The sequence below is a fragment of the Colossoma macropomum genome, unplaced genomic scaffold, assembly GCF_904425465.1.
Source record: "Colossoma macropomum unplaced genomic scaffold, Colossoma_macropomum, whole genome shotgun sequence".
Taxonomy (NCBI): Eukaryota; Metazoa; Chordata; class Actinopteri; order Characiformes; family Serrasalmidae; genus Colossoma; species Colossoma macropomum.
In genome coordinates, this window is record NW_023494808.1 from 20,214,627 (window position 1) to 20,232,597 (window position 17,971).

The following is a 17,971-nucleotide window of genomic DNA, read 5'->3' on the forward strand; positions in this document are numbered from 1 at the left end:
TCATTATTCTATTATCTTAAAATGTTTTGCTCAAGATGTTGCTGGATTGCTGATGTTGCCAAAACAAAACACCTTTTTCTTTAGTCCTCGTAAGAGTCTAGTCTTATAGGCCACTGTGCATGTGTGAAAGAGAGGAGCCTCATTCTCACATTGTCTGTTTCAGGGCCTGCACCAGAGGATTTGGGCCATCCTGTGACGGAGGACGAGTTTCCCCTCTTTTCTTTTTCTTTTTTTTTCTGGATAAGTGGGAAGGGCTGAGAGACAGTGAAGATGCCGAAACCGGTAAGTCTTTTTTCCCCTAAAGTGTTTTTGCCAAATATTTGTAAGGAGATGTGGGAGGTTTATGCATTGGAAAGTGGGTGTGAGGCTGCACAATATATAGTTTGTTAATGAGGCGGTGTGGACTGCAATCACAATATGAACCCATATGATCAGTGTTAGTATTTTGTGCAGCCCTAGTGGTCATTTCTGTTTTTAGTTCTGGGTGAGATCTGGTTACTAACAGTCTAAGAACCTCTGTCTGGGGTACAGTTCGCTCTTTTGGGGGGTAAAATGAGTTGTTCATTGGATTGACTTGTGGATGAAGTCACTCAGTGTGCACTAATAAAAGAAAGAACAGAATATCAAAGCTGCAGCAAAATGAGCAGTTGATATTTCACATGGATTGCTTGAGCGCAGAAAAATAGTTCTAAGAAATGTTTTTGTGTGAGTTCGCCACATTCAGGAAATGTCTTTCTGCATGCAGCAGATTTGCCAGACCGCTTTGGCCAATGACAGTGGGAAGATTTGTGCATTTAAATAAGACACTGCAATGTGTCTGCAGGGTACATAAAGTATCAAAGTGAAGGAACCCAGATGTTAAAAGGCTAGTAGGATAGTATTGTGTAAATTTTTACTGGGTCTTAATCTCTTTGGAAGTTGTTGTTGTTTTAGCTGTGGTTATGGCCTTTGATTTTATGAATGAAATTGCTCCCTTTTAATAATCCATGGGTGCTTTATGGTTGTGAAAGGAGAACATTATGAAAGTAGATTTGTAACCAGTTTACACGTACTGGGATGCTGTGTAATATTCTATTTTAGTGTTTGATTATGATTTATCTCTCATGCACTTGGCACTTATTGACTTAGCTTAGTTTTTAACAGCATGCTGAAAATTCAACGCATGTGTACACATACAGTATTGAGTTCACCCTTAATTTTTCCAGTCAAAACGGCCAGTCAGTTAGTCATCTGTATTTTAAATGGCATTTCTGAGGAGATTAAATATAGAATAATCCACTTGCATTAGTAAAAAGCAAAGGGAAAATAAGGGGGAAAACAGGAATTTCCAAAACTCAAGTTTTGTTACCGAGCAGCCGTGCGACTGTCACCTTCAGATAAACAATGGTTAAAACAGGGGTGCTCAGTCATGGTCATGGAGATCTACCACCCTGCAGAGTTCAGCTCCATCCCACATCTAGCACACCTGATCCAGGTAACAAAGGCCTTCAGCCGTATCTAAATATTAGATCCTGGTCTGTTGGATCTGGACTCTCTAGGTTGGTCGATCTCCAGGACCAGGATTGGGCAGCCCTGACTTGGAGCTTTCATCTTTGAGAGAGGAGAAAATCAAGCTTCGCTCTTTGTTCTGATCTGAAAAAATCCACAGCTGTTTCTGTCCATCCTTCCACTGTGAGAAGACAGTTCAGCACTGAGAGTCTGAAAGATTTAACTGTTGAGTAGCCGTTACTGATAAAAGGGAACAGACAGAAAAGAACATCTGTTCAACTGTACTTTGGAGGTGTGGAAAAATACCTTTGCAAATTTTGTTGAAAAGAATTGAAGCTGTAATAAAGGCAAAGTGTGGATGACATAAATACTGAAAATATGACACATTTAGTTGTTGAGGCTTCTGTGTAATTTGCTGTTAAATGTTTTCCTTGTGCTTAATGGCTGTTTTGACTCTAATTAAAGGTCTCTGACTTTAGCACATTACTGCACATATTCTGATGGTTTCATTTAAGCTGTTCTGTCTCAGCAGTGAACTGAAGGTGAACCTTTTTTTCTGTGTGGAACTCGCACTTCTGTGTCTGCGTCAACCTGCGACAACAAACAGATGCTGTTATAATCCGCACTGGGGTGTCAGGAGCTTATGTTCATCTCATACGAACATCTACCTGGCATGGTTGACTGGTCACCTACTGAGGTTTTAGAATTTCGATTTAACTAAAAGGGAATAAGCATTAGCAGAGATCCGGGGGGAGGAGGGACAGCCGAGTGTAGCACATTGACTTTGGCATTAGGTGACGTTTACCTACACTGTTGGCTTAAACTAACAGAGTTGGCTGGCTGGCCATATAATGAAGATAACTAGCCATAAAGATAAGCATTTGAAGTTAATATTGACAGTTACTGATAACACTGATTGTGTTTTCAACATGTGATCAGTAGCTCTGGTGTTTAAATGATAACCTCAATGATAAGTGAGAGCCAGCGCTTTTTCAGGCAGAGTAAATAGAACTAATTGAATTACACAACAGCTTGACCAGAAACAGAAAGACGCAGCTGAAGTGTAAAGATTTAAAAAGGAGCAGATTTGGCATGAAAAGAGTTTTTAAATCACTGTTGCTTCAAGATTAGTTTGAACTGATTGGTAACGGTACCTTTTATGGTTTTCTTGCACTGTAACTGTCATGAGATTTTGGTCTGGTCATCTTGTAGCTTTTGTCCCACTCTTTGAATGATTTGTAATGGTTAACCTTGCTTGTCAAACATGGGATGACTTGCACTTATGGTAGACGGCAAGTTTGTTAGACATGTTTAGGTCTGTCATGATCATGAAGCTAATTGCTATATAACTTGTATAATTACCAATTAACTTGATTGTCGTTTTTAAAAGGCAATTAATTTGCCTTAGAGTACAAGCCTAAAGTACCCAGATTGGATAAATTACTATCTTTCCTCCCAGCTGTTGACGCATAGTAGCTTTCAACAGAAACAGCTCAAGCTCAGATAAACAAATATTACTGAATGCTGGTTGATATGGGAAAAAAATAATATTGTGATACTTTAAGAAATATTTATTTAGATATCGGTCAGTTGGAACAAAGAAAAAGAACTAGTAGTGGTACAATTAAAAAATACTTTAAAAGACTATGAATAAATTTTTTTTTTTTCAATATTCAACATACTATGTTGCGCTAAATCCAGTTAAACATGACAAATTTTACTCTCTTTATAATGAAACATGCAGTTGGTCAGTGTTCTGCAAGTACTGACGGTATCCACGATATGGTCAGAAAAGCACATTGTGTTGTAATGTGACATAATGTGTCACCATAATGATGTATTTGTCGTATTGCCCTGCCTAATGTAATGTCATTATATAGCTCAGCACCCTTGGACGAGAAAGCAAACTGCCAATTCTGTTCTGCCAGCCATGTGTACTCTGTACTCTGCCAGAGCATATTCTTATCTGTCTAAAAGCTACCACACACTGGAGAAGAGGAATCGCTCTCGCACTGGCTAGCAGAGAGTAAAAAATGCAAATATAGCAGTTGCAGAAAAACACGAATAAATAAGATTAACCTCATTTTACGCTCTGCTTGTATAGATTTAATGGAATAAGACTTTTAACATCTTTTAGTGAATTTGTCATATTTGGTATCAGCTAAATCTTAACATACATGCTGTTTCCAGCTAAAAGGTCTGAGGTGAAATATGATTAGGATAGTAATGTTGGCTGAGGTAGAAATAGAAACCTACCATGTCTGTTTGATCTTTATATATCTCTATAGTTGATTTACTATAGTTTTGGGGTCTTGTATTGAGTCTGTGCGGTTTTTTTTTAATGCTGTGCACTGTGTTTTGTCTGCCTGATGAGTTCAGTGTATGGTGTAGCCTGTAACCTGTGTTCTGTGGTTGTTTTGGATGTTTTTAATAATCATGCCTTACAAATTTGAATCTTGAATTTGACTAAAATGTCCTGTTGTCCATCCCTAGGTTATGGTCAAAAAGAAACCAAGCTAAAGTGTACATTAAACTGCAGGTATATAGGGGAGTGGATGTGCGTCATTACATTTAATTGCACTGTGCAACATTCATTTTGTCCCTGCTGAACATTCGTGTACAGACTCAGACTGAATTGTGAACCTCAGGCGATCTCTCTCGCCCTCACTTGCACTCTCTCTCTTTTTCTCTATCCCTCTCTCTCATACAAACCCCCGCCCCCCAGTAACTCAAACTCTGCTGCTCCAAGCTGCTCCCCAACACTGCGGCTGTTGTCTCGTCCCAGTTGAGCCAAGAGCAAAGCAGAGCCCTCAGCCACAGCCAAGCTAAACATGCAGAGCTGAGCGCTCTCTGTTATCTATCCAAATTCTAGTTATGCTCATTTGTGTTCTCATGAAAAGAAAACAAGCCGCGATGCACCTCCTCTCATCTGCTTTTTGTTCAACTTGTGCAACTGTATTTACTGAATATTTAGGCTTGGGGCTTGAGTTATTCTTTAGTTTACAGGCACTGATGAGTACTGTAAGGAGCGCTGTGGGGGGGGGGCAGGATTCGCTCCAGCCAGCATGGCAGATGTGCTGCAGGGGAGCTGGAGTGGTGTGTTCCCTATTAAAGCTGATGACACTGCAGTATAGGCACAGAAAGAACAGCACTGGGGACTGGCTTTAAAGGAAAACCAAACAAAAAGCATCGCACACAGTTTTCCACTCTTACGTCTAATGTACTTGGTCAGCCAAGACATGTTTGGTGTCTCAAGTTTGTATAAGCATGCCTAAATCATGATACACTTACCTTAAAATCATCTTAAGTTGTTAAGTAATTTGTAATAGACCTGAATATGTTGTTTCTTAGATTGTGACAAAAGAAATGGGCAAAAGTGTGGATAAAATTCAGGTTTCAAGATGACTGCTAGAGCTTTGTGTTTATTTTATTTTTTTATATTTTGTGGCACATCTATTTTATGGACAAGTGTGACACATTAGGTTTAAGCAGAGACATCATAAAGGAGGAGACAGGTCACTGGTTGGAAAATGAATGGAAAAGCTCATAGCCTAACAGTCAACTTGGCGTTTTTTTTTTTACAAAGAAAGTCCCATCCTTTGGTAAAAAGAGCCAGTCGATTTGCTGATAAAGTCACAGTCGCTCAGTGTAGAGAGATGCGCAGTAGCTGTTTTTGCCAGATTCAGTAATTTCAAATACGTTTTAGAAACATGCCTTTGGCTTTGAGTTTGAGGTTTAAATGTCCCCGTTCAGAGAGGTAGGAGCCTGGTCTTTTATGACTGGAATTTTCATCCATCGAAGACCATCAATTTGGACAACTTAATTGTCTAAAATGTCATGTCATTACTTTAACATTCACAAAAAGGTAATCATGTTTGTCTTTTAGTAGGGTTTGTCTTCAAAAGCACGGTGGCACATGACACCAGCTGTTGTGGGTTTTGTTTTTTCCCTTTTTTGGACATGTTGGCGAAACGCAGTTTGGTCGTTGCGTCAAAAAAGACACTAAGTATAGCCCATAACAATAATAAGCTTCAATAACAAACTAAACATTGGCCATTTCATTGTTTTAACAAGGAGAGATTTACTGGCTGCCGTGGTACTTGCCAAGCTGAAACAGGTTACTGGAGAAAGATGCCACAAACATTGACTGAGAGTCTGCTAGGTCTGTGGGTCAGGATTAGGAGCAGCTTCTCAGTAAATATTTGTGGCACTACACAGTATTTACAGTCATATGCAAAAGTTTGGATGCTCCTGGTCAAATTACATCTTTTGCTGATTTTCTAAACGTGATTATTATTAGTCACAGTTAATGTTTATTACAGAATTTAACATATTGGAGGAAAAATATTTTAAGCTAGCAAGTAGAAATTGTGCAGTAAAATCTGCAGAAAATGCCATATTGCCAAATGTCTAAATTTATGCCAAATGTCTAAATTTAATGGGAGCTCAAATGTCTGCATATGACTACAACTGTGTGATTTAGGGATGCATTTGCAATTGATGATATGTGAATTTTCATTACTTGTTAGCTACATTAACCTCGTAGCCCCAGAGCAAAACTAAGAAGCAAAGTTTGGATATTACGCATGTCTTGGGTAGAGGGGAAAATTGTGTAATGAAATTTTTACTGGAGTGTTTATTTATCGAGTAGTAACATGTATTGATGGGGTAATCAAAATGAAGGGCAGCATGAAGGATTTTTTTTTTTCCTTTTTCCACAGGTAGTAGATGTGGTGAAGTGTAGTGTACAGTGCAGTAGCAGGGTATCTAGCCAAAACTTACACACACTTTCCTCCCCCGTTCTTGGTTTACGGGACAGTTTTCTGGAAAACAGCTCAGTCATACGGGATCATCGTTAGCACGAACTGGAAAATGGGCGCACACACACCGATCCAGCCAATTTGACACAGCACACTATGGATTTGAACGTTTGACGTAGAAAGAATGATTAGTATGAAAATGATTCATCTCAGCTGCATTGATGGACGAGGTAAATTGCACAACTTGGCAGGTTTACTTGAACAGCAGACAAGTTTGGGCTGAAGAAAAACTAAACAAAAATACCAGTGATGGAAAATGGTATATGACGTGTTCTGTGAATGGTAATGTGAATGGCCTGATCACCAGTTACTGAACTTGGAGGAACAGATAGGATTCACCTTAACCTGCATTTGCATTACAGCGGAGCGAGGGTGATTTTTCGCTTCGCCTGCCGTTCATTTCTATGGAGTTGGGCAGCAGTTGTGTGTGGGGGATTGTGAGGGGCAGCATGCAGAGAGAGTGAAATGTTTCTTAACTATATGTATGTAAGAAATAGAGGTGGGAGACGAACGTATTGTGACATTAATCATGGCAATGATGAAATAACATCATATTTTCCACCACTAATAAGAAGTGACTTAGCTGGTTGACACAGTAGGCCTGGGCTACAATATTTATTGTTATCATGATGAATTACACAATATGTTTTTTCTGAACAAATCGTGGATAACGTTAGTACTCAAAACACTTCCCAGCTGCCTGTTTGGTTAAAAATTATTAGAGAATAGTTTAATAAGATTCAGGGCAGAGCAGCATGTGAAGTGTTTAGTACAAATAACTGGATCTGTAATTTTCGATAGTATTTTTTGAATGTGGAATTGATTTTTTCTGAAAATAAATATTGTGACATTGTGTATCATCAAAAATTCTTAGTGATTTTTCTGATTTTTTTTACCATGTAGCCCAAAGATAGTGAGATTGTAAAAATGAACCACGGTGTGTTACATCATGCGCCACGTCCATATTCAACCTACACACTGAAATCAGTGTTGATGGAAAAGGGAGAAGAAATTAGAGCTTTTAAAAACTGCTGAGATGCTCATTACAGCCTCCTCGCATGGTGTAGCCAAGTTTGTAAAAGACTGGGTTTGTCTTTTTTTCTTTTTCCTCACAAAACCTTGTTTTTGGTCAGCGCTGAAAAGACGTTGTGCTTTTAGCTTGATTTCAGCTACGATTACAGATGCAACGTAACCCGCAACTGCTTCACTATTTTCAGTCCTCTGATTGTAATAGCTGGTTTGTTCTGAGTAATCATTTACTAAACGGCACTTGGCAGTTGTGTTCTACTTTTGGTAGCTTTTAACATTCCAGCACCAAGTGTATAGCATGACTTCCAACAGTGCAAACCCTAATCAGTAGACTTGTTCCTCTTTCTTTAGAAACTGTCCTCTTCAGCTCGTACGTAGACGAGTGGTGTGTAACTCAGCCATGCTTGGTAGTAGCCTCGTAAGCCCCCCTTTCTCTAACTGGTCTGGGGCCATAGGGCACCTAAGCGTGCTACATTATTCATGAGATAAGCAGATGAAGGTGCCAGGCGTCCGCTCAGGCGTCCCCTCTGCCCTGCAGGGGATGTTTATGACCCAGTGGACCCCACAGGATGTGGCCCTGCGAGCAGCTTTGCGTGTGCCTGTTTTCGTTTACGCTGTTCAGGGTGGAGTGTGAAAAAGAGCTCCTGTCAGCCGAAAGATCAGGGTCAACATCCTGTGGAAGGAATTGTGCGGAGGAGGTTGGAGGGTCATCGCTTACAATATTTATTATTTCTTGTGTGTGTGTTGGGGCTGCACTGTTTAACGTTTGTTAATCGTTATTGTGATTGCAATACTGATGCAAAAGCATGCAATATACAAACAAGCTCAAACCAGTCATTGAATGTTTTATTGTGTGCTGCAAGCGAACTCACAGAAGTTCACTGGATGTGTGGATGAATCAAGACATTCATGTGAGCCAGAAGAAAACGTCATTTTGATCAAAATAGTGCGGGTCAGTCCTTAACAATGTCATGTGAAGAGTTCAACAATGTTTTAAGATTCAGCAAGCCAAGTCAAAAATGCCATATGTAGCTGTAATTGATGTGATGTTTTGTCAATATTGGGCAGCATGTGATAATGACTAAAACAGTATGTATAATTTTTCCTCAATATTGAATTTGTGATTATTGATATAGAGCTACTGCTTTGTCTTCACCAACCTTTGAAAGGGTGAGGCTTCATATAGGAGCACCAAAGATCCAAAATGAAGGAAATGCTAATTTCAGCAAGGTCTTGGCACAGGCTCTAAACATAAACACAAGCAAGAGAGACTTGCATGATATAGAGATTGTATTAGAAGGTGCACCTAGCTACACTTTTTACTGTCTATGGTAGGTGCCTGCTCAGTATCTGCAAGATTAGCTGCGTGGCTTAGTGCTGCTGCCCACACCTGTTATGCCACTGCCACCAAACATGCTAAATTATGGTGTAATTGTTTTTTTCTTTTACATTGCTGCTGTTTGTTTTTGTTGTGGCCTTCATCACACCTTTTTCTCAAGGGTGACTGCAACTTAAATCTTTCAGTCAGAATGAGATTGGCCTTTTGTTGCATTAATTGAGTTCGTCTTGTAAATACTCATGCTAAATATGTCGTACTGTTTGTGTCGTTTTTTTCCCCTGGATTTTACCCACATGAATTCTGCTCCACAGACTAGAAGCCTCTTAAAACGCACACATGCAGCGCTGCTACTCCTCAGCTTGCTCAGCACAAACAGTACAAAACCTCACACCTCCCAGACTGTATGTAGAACATGTGTAGGTACAAGGCCCCTCTTGTCCCCATCATCCCTGGCCATAGGAGGGGTTAATCAGGCGGACGGGCAGCTGCCTTCAGGCCCAGCGGGGGAGATTAGCAGCCCTGTGTGGGAGGGGGGAGGAGGCGGGACAGCCCCCGTCTGTAGCTTCCCCTCGCCAAAGCCCCTATAAACGGCTTACAAACAAACAGCTGCACATTTAATTAAGAGGGGCTGTCTGCTTGAGGAGCAACAACACAGGCGAGGAGCTGCCGTTTACGCGCTAAAACACAAGTACAGTGTGTATGTACGCAAATTCCATTCCTTCACTAACACACTTGTGCCACAACGCGCAAGTGGCAGGTGCCCCGCTTATTAAGGCCCCGTTGTAAGGCGTGATGTGGCCAACTGCCCCAGTGACTGTAGATTAGCCAACATATGGAAAACTGACAGATTGTAACAGGCCAACTCAACAAATGTTTGAAGCCTGTAAACTGTTGGCTCTATTTTCCATCAGAGTTTTGCAGCCTTTTTCATGGCAGCGATCCACATACCAAATTATCAGCTAATGTTCTAGCTTTAGCAAAACATGAATGAGGAAAACAGCGACCCACTTCATAAACAGTCCTCATGAAGGCTAAGTTTTGACTAAGTCTGAAACTTTTAGTATGACAAGGCTAATTATGCCACTAACTCGCTTATCTGCACCAAAGGTCTAAAATTTCTCTCACTGTGTTGTCCCAGTCATAGATTACACTGCAACTTCTGTTTGGTCAGGTTCTGTTTGGTTCTGTAAGGCTTTAGAACATGGCTAATTATAGTTAACTGGCGGTTCAGACACTGTGACCCAAGCCATGTTAGTTTAGACTGCTTATTAAAGGTGCTGCAATGCGCTCTGTTTATTAGTGAAGTGTTTGCAGCATTTTTTTCAGGTTTTAATCATGAAAATACTGCTCAGGTTTTTCCTACAAAGGACTTTTACGTTCAAAGACCATTTACAAGTCATAAGTTTGTTATAAATCATTGACTCAATCAGCTGCTTAATGTAACATTTACCGTTTCATTAAACATTAAAATTCCTCCCTTGCCCATCTACTATCACATTAGCAAAAATTGTAATAAATACTCTGAGCATAGAATAAATGTAAAAACAAATAAGTGTTTTAACACCATAGGTCCTGTTTCAGCACTTTTAACGTCCTTTGTGGGCTCACAACCAAATTAAATTTGCGCTTGTAGTGATTTGCTTAGTTTTCAAGTGCATCTGGTGAACAGCAGTATGCTATAGCTTTATTTAACCATCCCCCTTTGTACAATTATTCTGATCTATGCTTAGTTAAAAATGTGGTTAGAAAGTGTTGGGGATGCACTGATATGGGGGTTGTGAGGCTGATGCAGATATTTTTTATGTACATATCTGCTGATACCGATACATAAACGTTCATAAAACTTTAGAAATTGGAGCCAAATCTAACTGAGTTGAGCAGACATATAACATGTTGTTCTGTAGGGTTGCAAATACAGTGAAATTAATGAAATGTCATAAATGACATTTTAGCGCAGTAGTCCAGCATCACCTAAATGTTCTCCTCTTCCAGAGTACAAAAACTAAGTAACTGAATCCGTTTGAAATGTTGGTCAAAACTAGACATCAGGCTGATGCTGATATTTTAGTAAATATCTGCCAATACTGATATGAGTTTGATGTCATTGTGATCCATAGAAAAGGTTACACTTAATTATAGGCTATAAAATCAGAACATCAACTAATAAACTACACACACTTTGAACACATCTTTGCAAAGATTATACTATATTTTCAGTCTGGACAGTAATGCTGGGGAACTTATAGAAGATTAAAATGGACTAGCTTGTCCAGAAGAAGGGTGCCAAAGTTTTAACAATATTTTCGATTCCACCCAAATGAACGACTGGATGTTAAGTATTCCATGCCATCTGTGCAGAATCTAGTTATCAGTCTAAATTAAGTACTGTTAGAAGCTAGCCTAGCTGGTAATTACATTGTAATCATGTTCAAGCCTTTAGGTAAAGCTCTGTAATGCTCACATGTGGTACGTCATAACCGTGGTTGGTTAAGTCATTCCAGAGACGATAATCATTTGCCTAAATTGATATTACTGTCCTGTGGTGTTATTTACAACATAAAATTGCAACATAGATTGGAACAAAGGAAAACAATAAATTGACCAAATAACCAGTTCCGTTCGTTCATCTCTAGTAACTGTGTTAGCCATGTTAACTGAATGTTTACCTATTTAGGGATTCTCATAGAGTCTGTTGGTCATTCTTCAAGTGAAACATCCTCCCTCAAGCTTACATTACACTAATCTCTCTTAATCGTTCAGGACTTTTAATAGACCAGGGCACAAAAGCAGCTATGTGTAGCTGCATAGAGTATTAGTGATTTTTGTTAATTGTGATCCGACCATGCTTTTGAAATCTTGTTGACAGAACTAAACCAGCACTGAAAGGCTATATGTCTTAAACCCTCCCCCAAAATAAATCTTGTACTATCTCTCTCTGAGTGGAGAGAGTGGAATAGCTGAGTATGCCGCCCATTTTGCTGCCCCTGGTCCCGCTTGGCTCGAGGGTCGGGTGTGTTTTGGCTCGAAGACCCACCATACAAAAGGCCAGCCATTTCACGGCTGATTGCTGGACACCAGCTCCACTTGTGACACAAAGGGGCTGACACTCATAGCTAGTGACTCGGAAACAACAATTAAGCCCTTCCCTTCTCCCAGTGCTTGCTGTCACTTCTTGGCCTTTCCAGTCTGCCTGCATGTGTGTCTGTCTGGACGTTAGGTCTGTGCTGAGAGAGGATTTAGTAGCAGAAGGTAGCGCTGTTACTGGAGAGGCGTTCTCAAGGTTGCAGGCACTTCGGGTCACCTAATGTGTACGTTTGTCCTTCTGGTTCAAGCAGTTTTGCTGTGATAAATTTACAGCAAATTTTGCAGTTACAGCCTCTGCTCTTCTAAAACGGCTACACTAGAAGTCGGAACATCTGCTGTGAGGATTCGATTGCATTCAGGCACAATGGCATTAGTGAGGTCAGGTACTGATGTTAGATGATCAGTTGTAGATCACAAATGAAGCTCCAGCTCATCCCAAAGAGAACATGGTTCCACTGCTCCACAGCCCAGTGCTGGGGGGCTTTATAGTCCTATAGTCTACGCCTGGCATTGAGCATGTTGACCTTAGGCTTATGTGCAGCTGCTCCAGAGCGTCCCATGCTATTGTGTTGTTATGGAGAATATACAGGCTGTGTGTGTGCAGTTGAACCGCTCTGTCAGCAGTGGGTACACGTTAAAGAGGCTGATTTATTTATTTATTTATCTTTTCTAATTAGAAGGGCGTCTGGGTACCTCTGCACATCATTGAGTTCTTAAATAATAGCTTTATAGTAGTTACTGAGTAATGCATTGCTCAGGGTTGTGTGTGTGTGTTTAACCTAAAGTTCATGTTTGTGTTTTTTCTTTTTTTTTCTGTGTGTAAAAGACTGATATGTAAATTTCTTCTGTTTGGCTGTTCTGTATTGTGCCTCATTCCAGAAGTAGGCTGTTGGCTGAATAGGCAGATATATGTAAATGTGTTGGTTGTCGTGACATCGCAAAATGCATCAATGGTGTATATGCAGCTTAGTTTCCATTTATGGACTGTATGAACAGGAGTGAATGGAACGTTTTGAAATTAAGTGTTTACATATTACATGACGCGCTTTTAATTTAAAAAAAGTAAGGAAAATTCAGTTTTCCATGATATGGGCTCTGCATTGAAAGGGATTCAAGGTTTTGACAAATATGCTTAGATTTATAAATAGTGAAGTCTGCTCTTTGGCCATTTTAGCTGAGTATAAGTTATAAAATGTTCATTAACTGCTCTCTTAAATACTTACCTAAACGTCTTGCTTACTCCAGTGACCTCTCATTATGTAACTGCTGCTGAAATATGTGCACTAAACACTGTAAGTGAGAGAGTGTGAGAGAGAGTCTCGTTCCTGCTGTCAATTATTCAACTCCATTCAGTACCACTCAGCCGCCAGGCTTATGTTCAGTCAGTTCGCCCAGCACTTTCAGCTTGAGTGTGCCTTATCGCACTACGAACGTGAGGCTTCCTAAGCGTCCCATGAGCTTTAAATTGCCTCAGTTGTGTTTAGACCAATGCGCACTTCCCGTGATGGTTAAACTGAGGTTATCGTTTCAAACCTGCTCCTTTGTTTCTTTTGAAATTAAGAGTATTAATAGGGCGTTTGTTCCTCCTTTTGCTGTTGTAATAGCCTCTACTCTTCTGGAAGGCTTTACACTAGATGTTGGAACATTGCTGTGAGGATTTGATTCCATTCAGCCACAAGAGCATTAGTGAGGTCAGGTACTACAAAGTCCACTCAGTCATCCCAAAGGTGTTGGACGGAGCTCCATCACTCCAGAAAACACAGGTCCTCTGCTCCACAGCCCAATGCTGAGGGGCTTAATAGCTCTCTAGTTGGCACTTGGTATTGTGCATGGTGATCTTAGGTTCACCCCGATCCCGATCTGTGGAGATTACACAGACTGTGTGCAGTAGATTGCCTGTGCCTGTAATGGGTGCACCTAAAGTAGCTGAGTTCACTAATTAGAAGAGGTGTCTGGATACTGTTGGGCATACAGTGTAGCTGCTGTTGAGGACTAAGAACACATTGAAAATAGGTGAGCAAGCACATCAGGTTTGCTCTAATTAAAGTTATGGGTCGATGGATGCCAGTAATGGATTTCCTTGTCTGTGTCTGTTGGTACATAAATAATATTGGGTAGAATTAAAAGGGGTTTCGTTAGAGGTGGACGATATGACAATGTAATTTTGACACAGATTTTAAGACGTCATGGTACTTACCATGGTATCACACTGTTGAGTTTTTCTGACAGCTGCTAACAAGTTGAAACGAACACGATGCATTAGCAAAACAGTAGTGATTTTTTTTTTTAACATGAAAAAACTGCTTTTAAAAACAGCTTTTATTTAGTAAAATAAGGAGCAGAAGAAAAATAGCAAAGCAGTGGCACTGCTTGTTTTTACAAGCTCTCTACAGTTGGTTTAAATCTAGTTTTATTTATTTAATTTTTTTCTCTAGGTGTCAATAATGACTTGCTGATTCTAGCAGTATCTGAGCTCAGGACTGACTTTCTCTCTAACCTATTGGTAACTAGCAAAGATACTTTCTCTGGATAGACAAAGCAATTTTTGTAAGTCGCTCTGGATAAGAGCGTCTGCTAAATGCTGTCTGCTAAATTTGGACTAGGTGATATACTATTCTTTACCGTCATATGTTCCAGGTATGTAACTGTATAATATAGTATCACGTGAAATTTAACCCTCTAAAATCCCAGGTTTATTACAAGCTAATGCTTACTATTCAGTGACTACATAGACTACAGTTTAAATTGGTGTGTTTTGTTCTTGAATTAAAGAAGTGTGTAATTAAACTTTGGACCTGCTGGCTGGTCCTGACCATTTAAGAGGTTGTGTTGAAGTTAATAAGTTTGTAATAAGCAGGTTCATGAACTCTTGGCTCCTCTATGTCAAAAAAAAAGTCTTGTAAACTTGACATAGCTTGTTTTGATTGGGCTGTTTTCTTTTTCTGTTATTAAAGTCACACAGAAGATATAATATTGTAAATGTTGAAAAGAAATATTTAGAAATCTAGACATCATGAATAAAGAGCACAAAATAGAATTAAAAAACTAAAAACAAGCTACATGGTGAGAGACGCTTTTTAATAATATATGGTGTGTGCGTGTGCGCGTGTGTGCGCGCGCGTGTGTGTGTGTGTGCGTGCGTGTGTGTGTGTGTGTGTGTGTGTGCGTTTGTGCGTGTGTGTGTGCGTGTGTGTGTGCGTGTGTGTGTGTGTGCGTGTGTGTGTGCGTGCGTGTGTGTGTGTGTGTGCGTGTGTGTGTGTGTGTGTGTGTGTGTGTGCGTTTGTGCGTGTGTGTGTGCGTGTGCGTGTGTGTGCGCGTGTGTGTGTGTGTGTGTGTGTGTGTGTGTGTTTGTGTGTGTGTTTGTGCGTGTGTGTGTGTGTGTGTGTGTGCGTTTGTGCGTGTGTGTGTGTGTGTGTGTGTGTGTGTGTGTGTGTGTGTGTGTGTGTGTAAACAGAAAGTTCTAAAATATTTAAAATAAAATAGAAAATTCTAAAATAGAGCTGAAAAGCAGTATCACAGTCGATATTGCGGTACACTGGTATAGACAATATATTGCCCAGCCCTATGAAGATGCAGTTGGCCAGCATTCTGTAAATATTCACTAGACCAGCGGTTTGCTTATGGGAGTGTGTTGTTATTTATTACGGTAACAGTAACACTGATATATTGTCCATCCCTAGGCTTAACAAATTGGCTATCAAAAGAAACACTGTCCTGCCTAGAAGGTTACTTGGAACAGTTATTTGGCAACAATGAGGCACTTATAATACTGCGTTCCTAAATCTAATCTGTCCAGCCACCTACGTTTGTCTAAGTCTGAGGAAGGTCAAACAATCACACTGTTATTTTCTCATTTCAGTTCAGTTGAGTTCAGCTCACCCGTGGCCTTTTACTGAACTGAATGCTGAAAGTTGATTCACTATTGTGCAACAAGTAATGAAAGACATGCTTAGACAATGCAGCATTCTTTCAAAGATTAGTGGAGGTGGATGTTTTTGAAGCTTTAACTTGCCCGTGTTTAGCAGGATGAGGCATGATGAATTACAAAGTTACCGTAAGTGTAAAAGAGTGAATTAAAACTGGGGAAGTAGTGAGCATTCACAGTGAGATATCAGTGGGTTGGCATTCAAACATAGAAATTTCAGCAGTAATCCAGCAGAAAGAGTAGCCAAGTGTCCATTAATTCTGAAATACTCACTTCTTTGTAGTGTGAATCACACAGAGCCTGTTTTTAATTGAACCGTTGGTTTAAGCCATTTTAAATACCGCTCCAGTCTTCAGCTGCTTCTCAAGCATTTAGGAAATTTGGAGGCGTGCAGCCTCCGTAATATGATTAAATAGTTGGTAATTTGAGCTGTAGCTCATAAATGGATAGAACTTTTCTTTGCTTGTGCTGAGAAATGAATGAAGAACTCTGCTTGTTTTCACATCTTTAGAGGAAAAGGCGGTTTAGTGATGATGGATGGCTGTAAAATAGGAATGCACTCTTCATTAGTGTAAAGGTTTGGAGAACCACTAGCAGAAAGGGCAGATGGTGGTTTACCAAAGTAAACAAACTGTTTTATTATTAAACTTATTATTTATTAAATATGAACATTAACAGATAGAAACAGTGCAGGGCAGAAGTCATATTTAACAAGAAATTACACAGAACCCTCAACACTCCTTTTCCTTTTTGACGGCTTCCATTCTTTCTGAGACTTGCTTTTAGTTTGTCAAAGAAATTTGCAGGGATATTTTTCCATACCTCCAAAGTGTAAAGGTTTATTTTCTTTTCTCAGAAATGGTTCCTTGACAGTTACACATCCTTCCAGACAGTGTTGAGTTGTTTTCTCACAGTAGAAGGATGAACAGAAACACCTGTGGATTTTTCCCAATCTGAATCAAGAGTGGAGCTTGATTTTCTCCTCTCTCTCAAAGATGAAAGCCTTAAGTGTTGTTTATCTGATGGTGATAGTTTTGATGGTTTGCCTGGTCTTGTGCTGTTCTTAGGAGCCCCATTTTCTCAATTTCTTTTGACTCCAGTTTTTAAACTCCTGTTTTTTCCCTTAGTTTACTTTGATTGACTTTCTCATTACTCATGCAGGTGGATTATTTTATAGCTAATCAACTCAGAAGTATTTCCTTGAAAAATTAATAACTTGTGCTTAATAGCTGTTTCTTTTCATTAATTTATTTTTATTTTAGGTGTATCTTGATTTGGCATTACTGTCTAGAATTTGGAAAATATTGTGGTTATAAATTTGAGTTGGTCGGCAGAGTTAAAGCGCATCATGCTCAAGCACCAACTCTTTTGTCTAAAGTGAGACAGAGAAAGGGTGAGACCCACATAGTATGTGTGGTCATTTTAAAGAGAGGGGATATGGCATGTAGCCCCGTCACAGGTTCTGTAGCTTTCATGAGAAATTAATGGTGGCAAGAGGAAGAGAGAGGAGAAAGGAAGGTCCGGGACGTGGAGACAGGAGGCCGAGGCGCAGCAGCTCAGGAGCCGTAACTCAATCCCAACACAGCGGCTGCCTGGATCACCTTTCTTCTGCATCTCTGTGTGTGTATGTGAGAGCGAGAGTGGTTGTGTGTGTGTGTGTGTGTGTGTGTGTGTGTGTGTGTGTGTGTGTGTGTGTGTGTTTGCACGCATGAGAGGGAGAGTGATAAGTAGAGGTAGCTATTTAATACGCATGCGCACTGTCAGCATGTAATTTGGCACTGAAAAGTGACGTAAGGTGCGCGCAGGCGCACACAGGGAGGGATAAAGAATGCCCTGTGGGTCATCCCTCCTCCATTAGCTGCTCGATAAGCCATGCAGCAGCACACAAGGAGTGGCTTTAGCCAATGATGGAGCTCTATCGTTCACCGTGCTTCAGCAAAAGAACGAAGGAGGCTGGGAAGGGAGTACTGTCTGTGCAGTGAAGTGGAACGCTTGCCCTTTGAGAATGCTGAGAGAGCAAAACAACAAAAAATGTGCATGTCTGTTTTTAAAAACAGGGTAAAGCAGGGGAATAAACTGGTGCTGACTTTGTGAAGTGCTTTTTTACATTTTCCCTTTTTAAAGCTGAAAGGATAGACAGGTTAAGGTTATGGTTAAATTTATACTCTTAAAAATAAAGGTGCCTGAAAGGGTTCTGTGTGTGCTGCCATAGAACAGCCATTTTTGGTTTCAGTGGATGTGTCCTTAGAGCAGCGTTTCTCACAGAACCATAGAAAAATCTCAAAA

At 40.1% G+C, this 17,971-nt stretch overlaps 1 protein-coding gene across 1 annotated transcript in view; it reads left to right on the forward strand.

Moving 5' to 3' along the window:
* The first annotated feature begins 216 nt into the window (after positions 1 to 216).
* LOC118797846 (radixin) overlaps positions 217 to 17,971 on the forward strand; it is a 55,386-nt gene continuing 37,631 nt past the window's right edge. Inside the window, exon 1 of the mRNA XM_036557123.1 lies at positions 217 to 282. Within this exon, the coding sequence (XP_036413016.1) occupies positions 271 to 282 (12 nt within the window). The 5' untranslated portion in view covers positions 217 to 270. The remainder of the gene's footprint in view (positions 283 to 17,971) is intronic.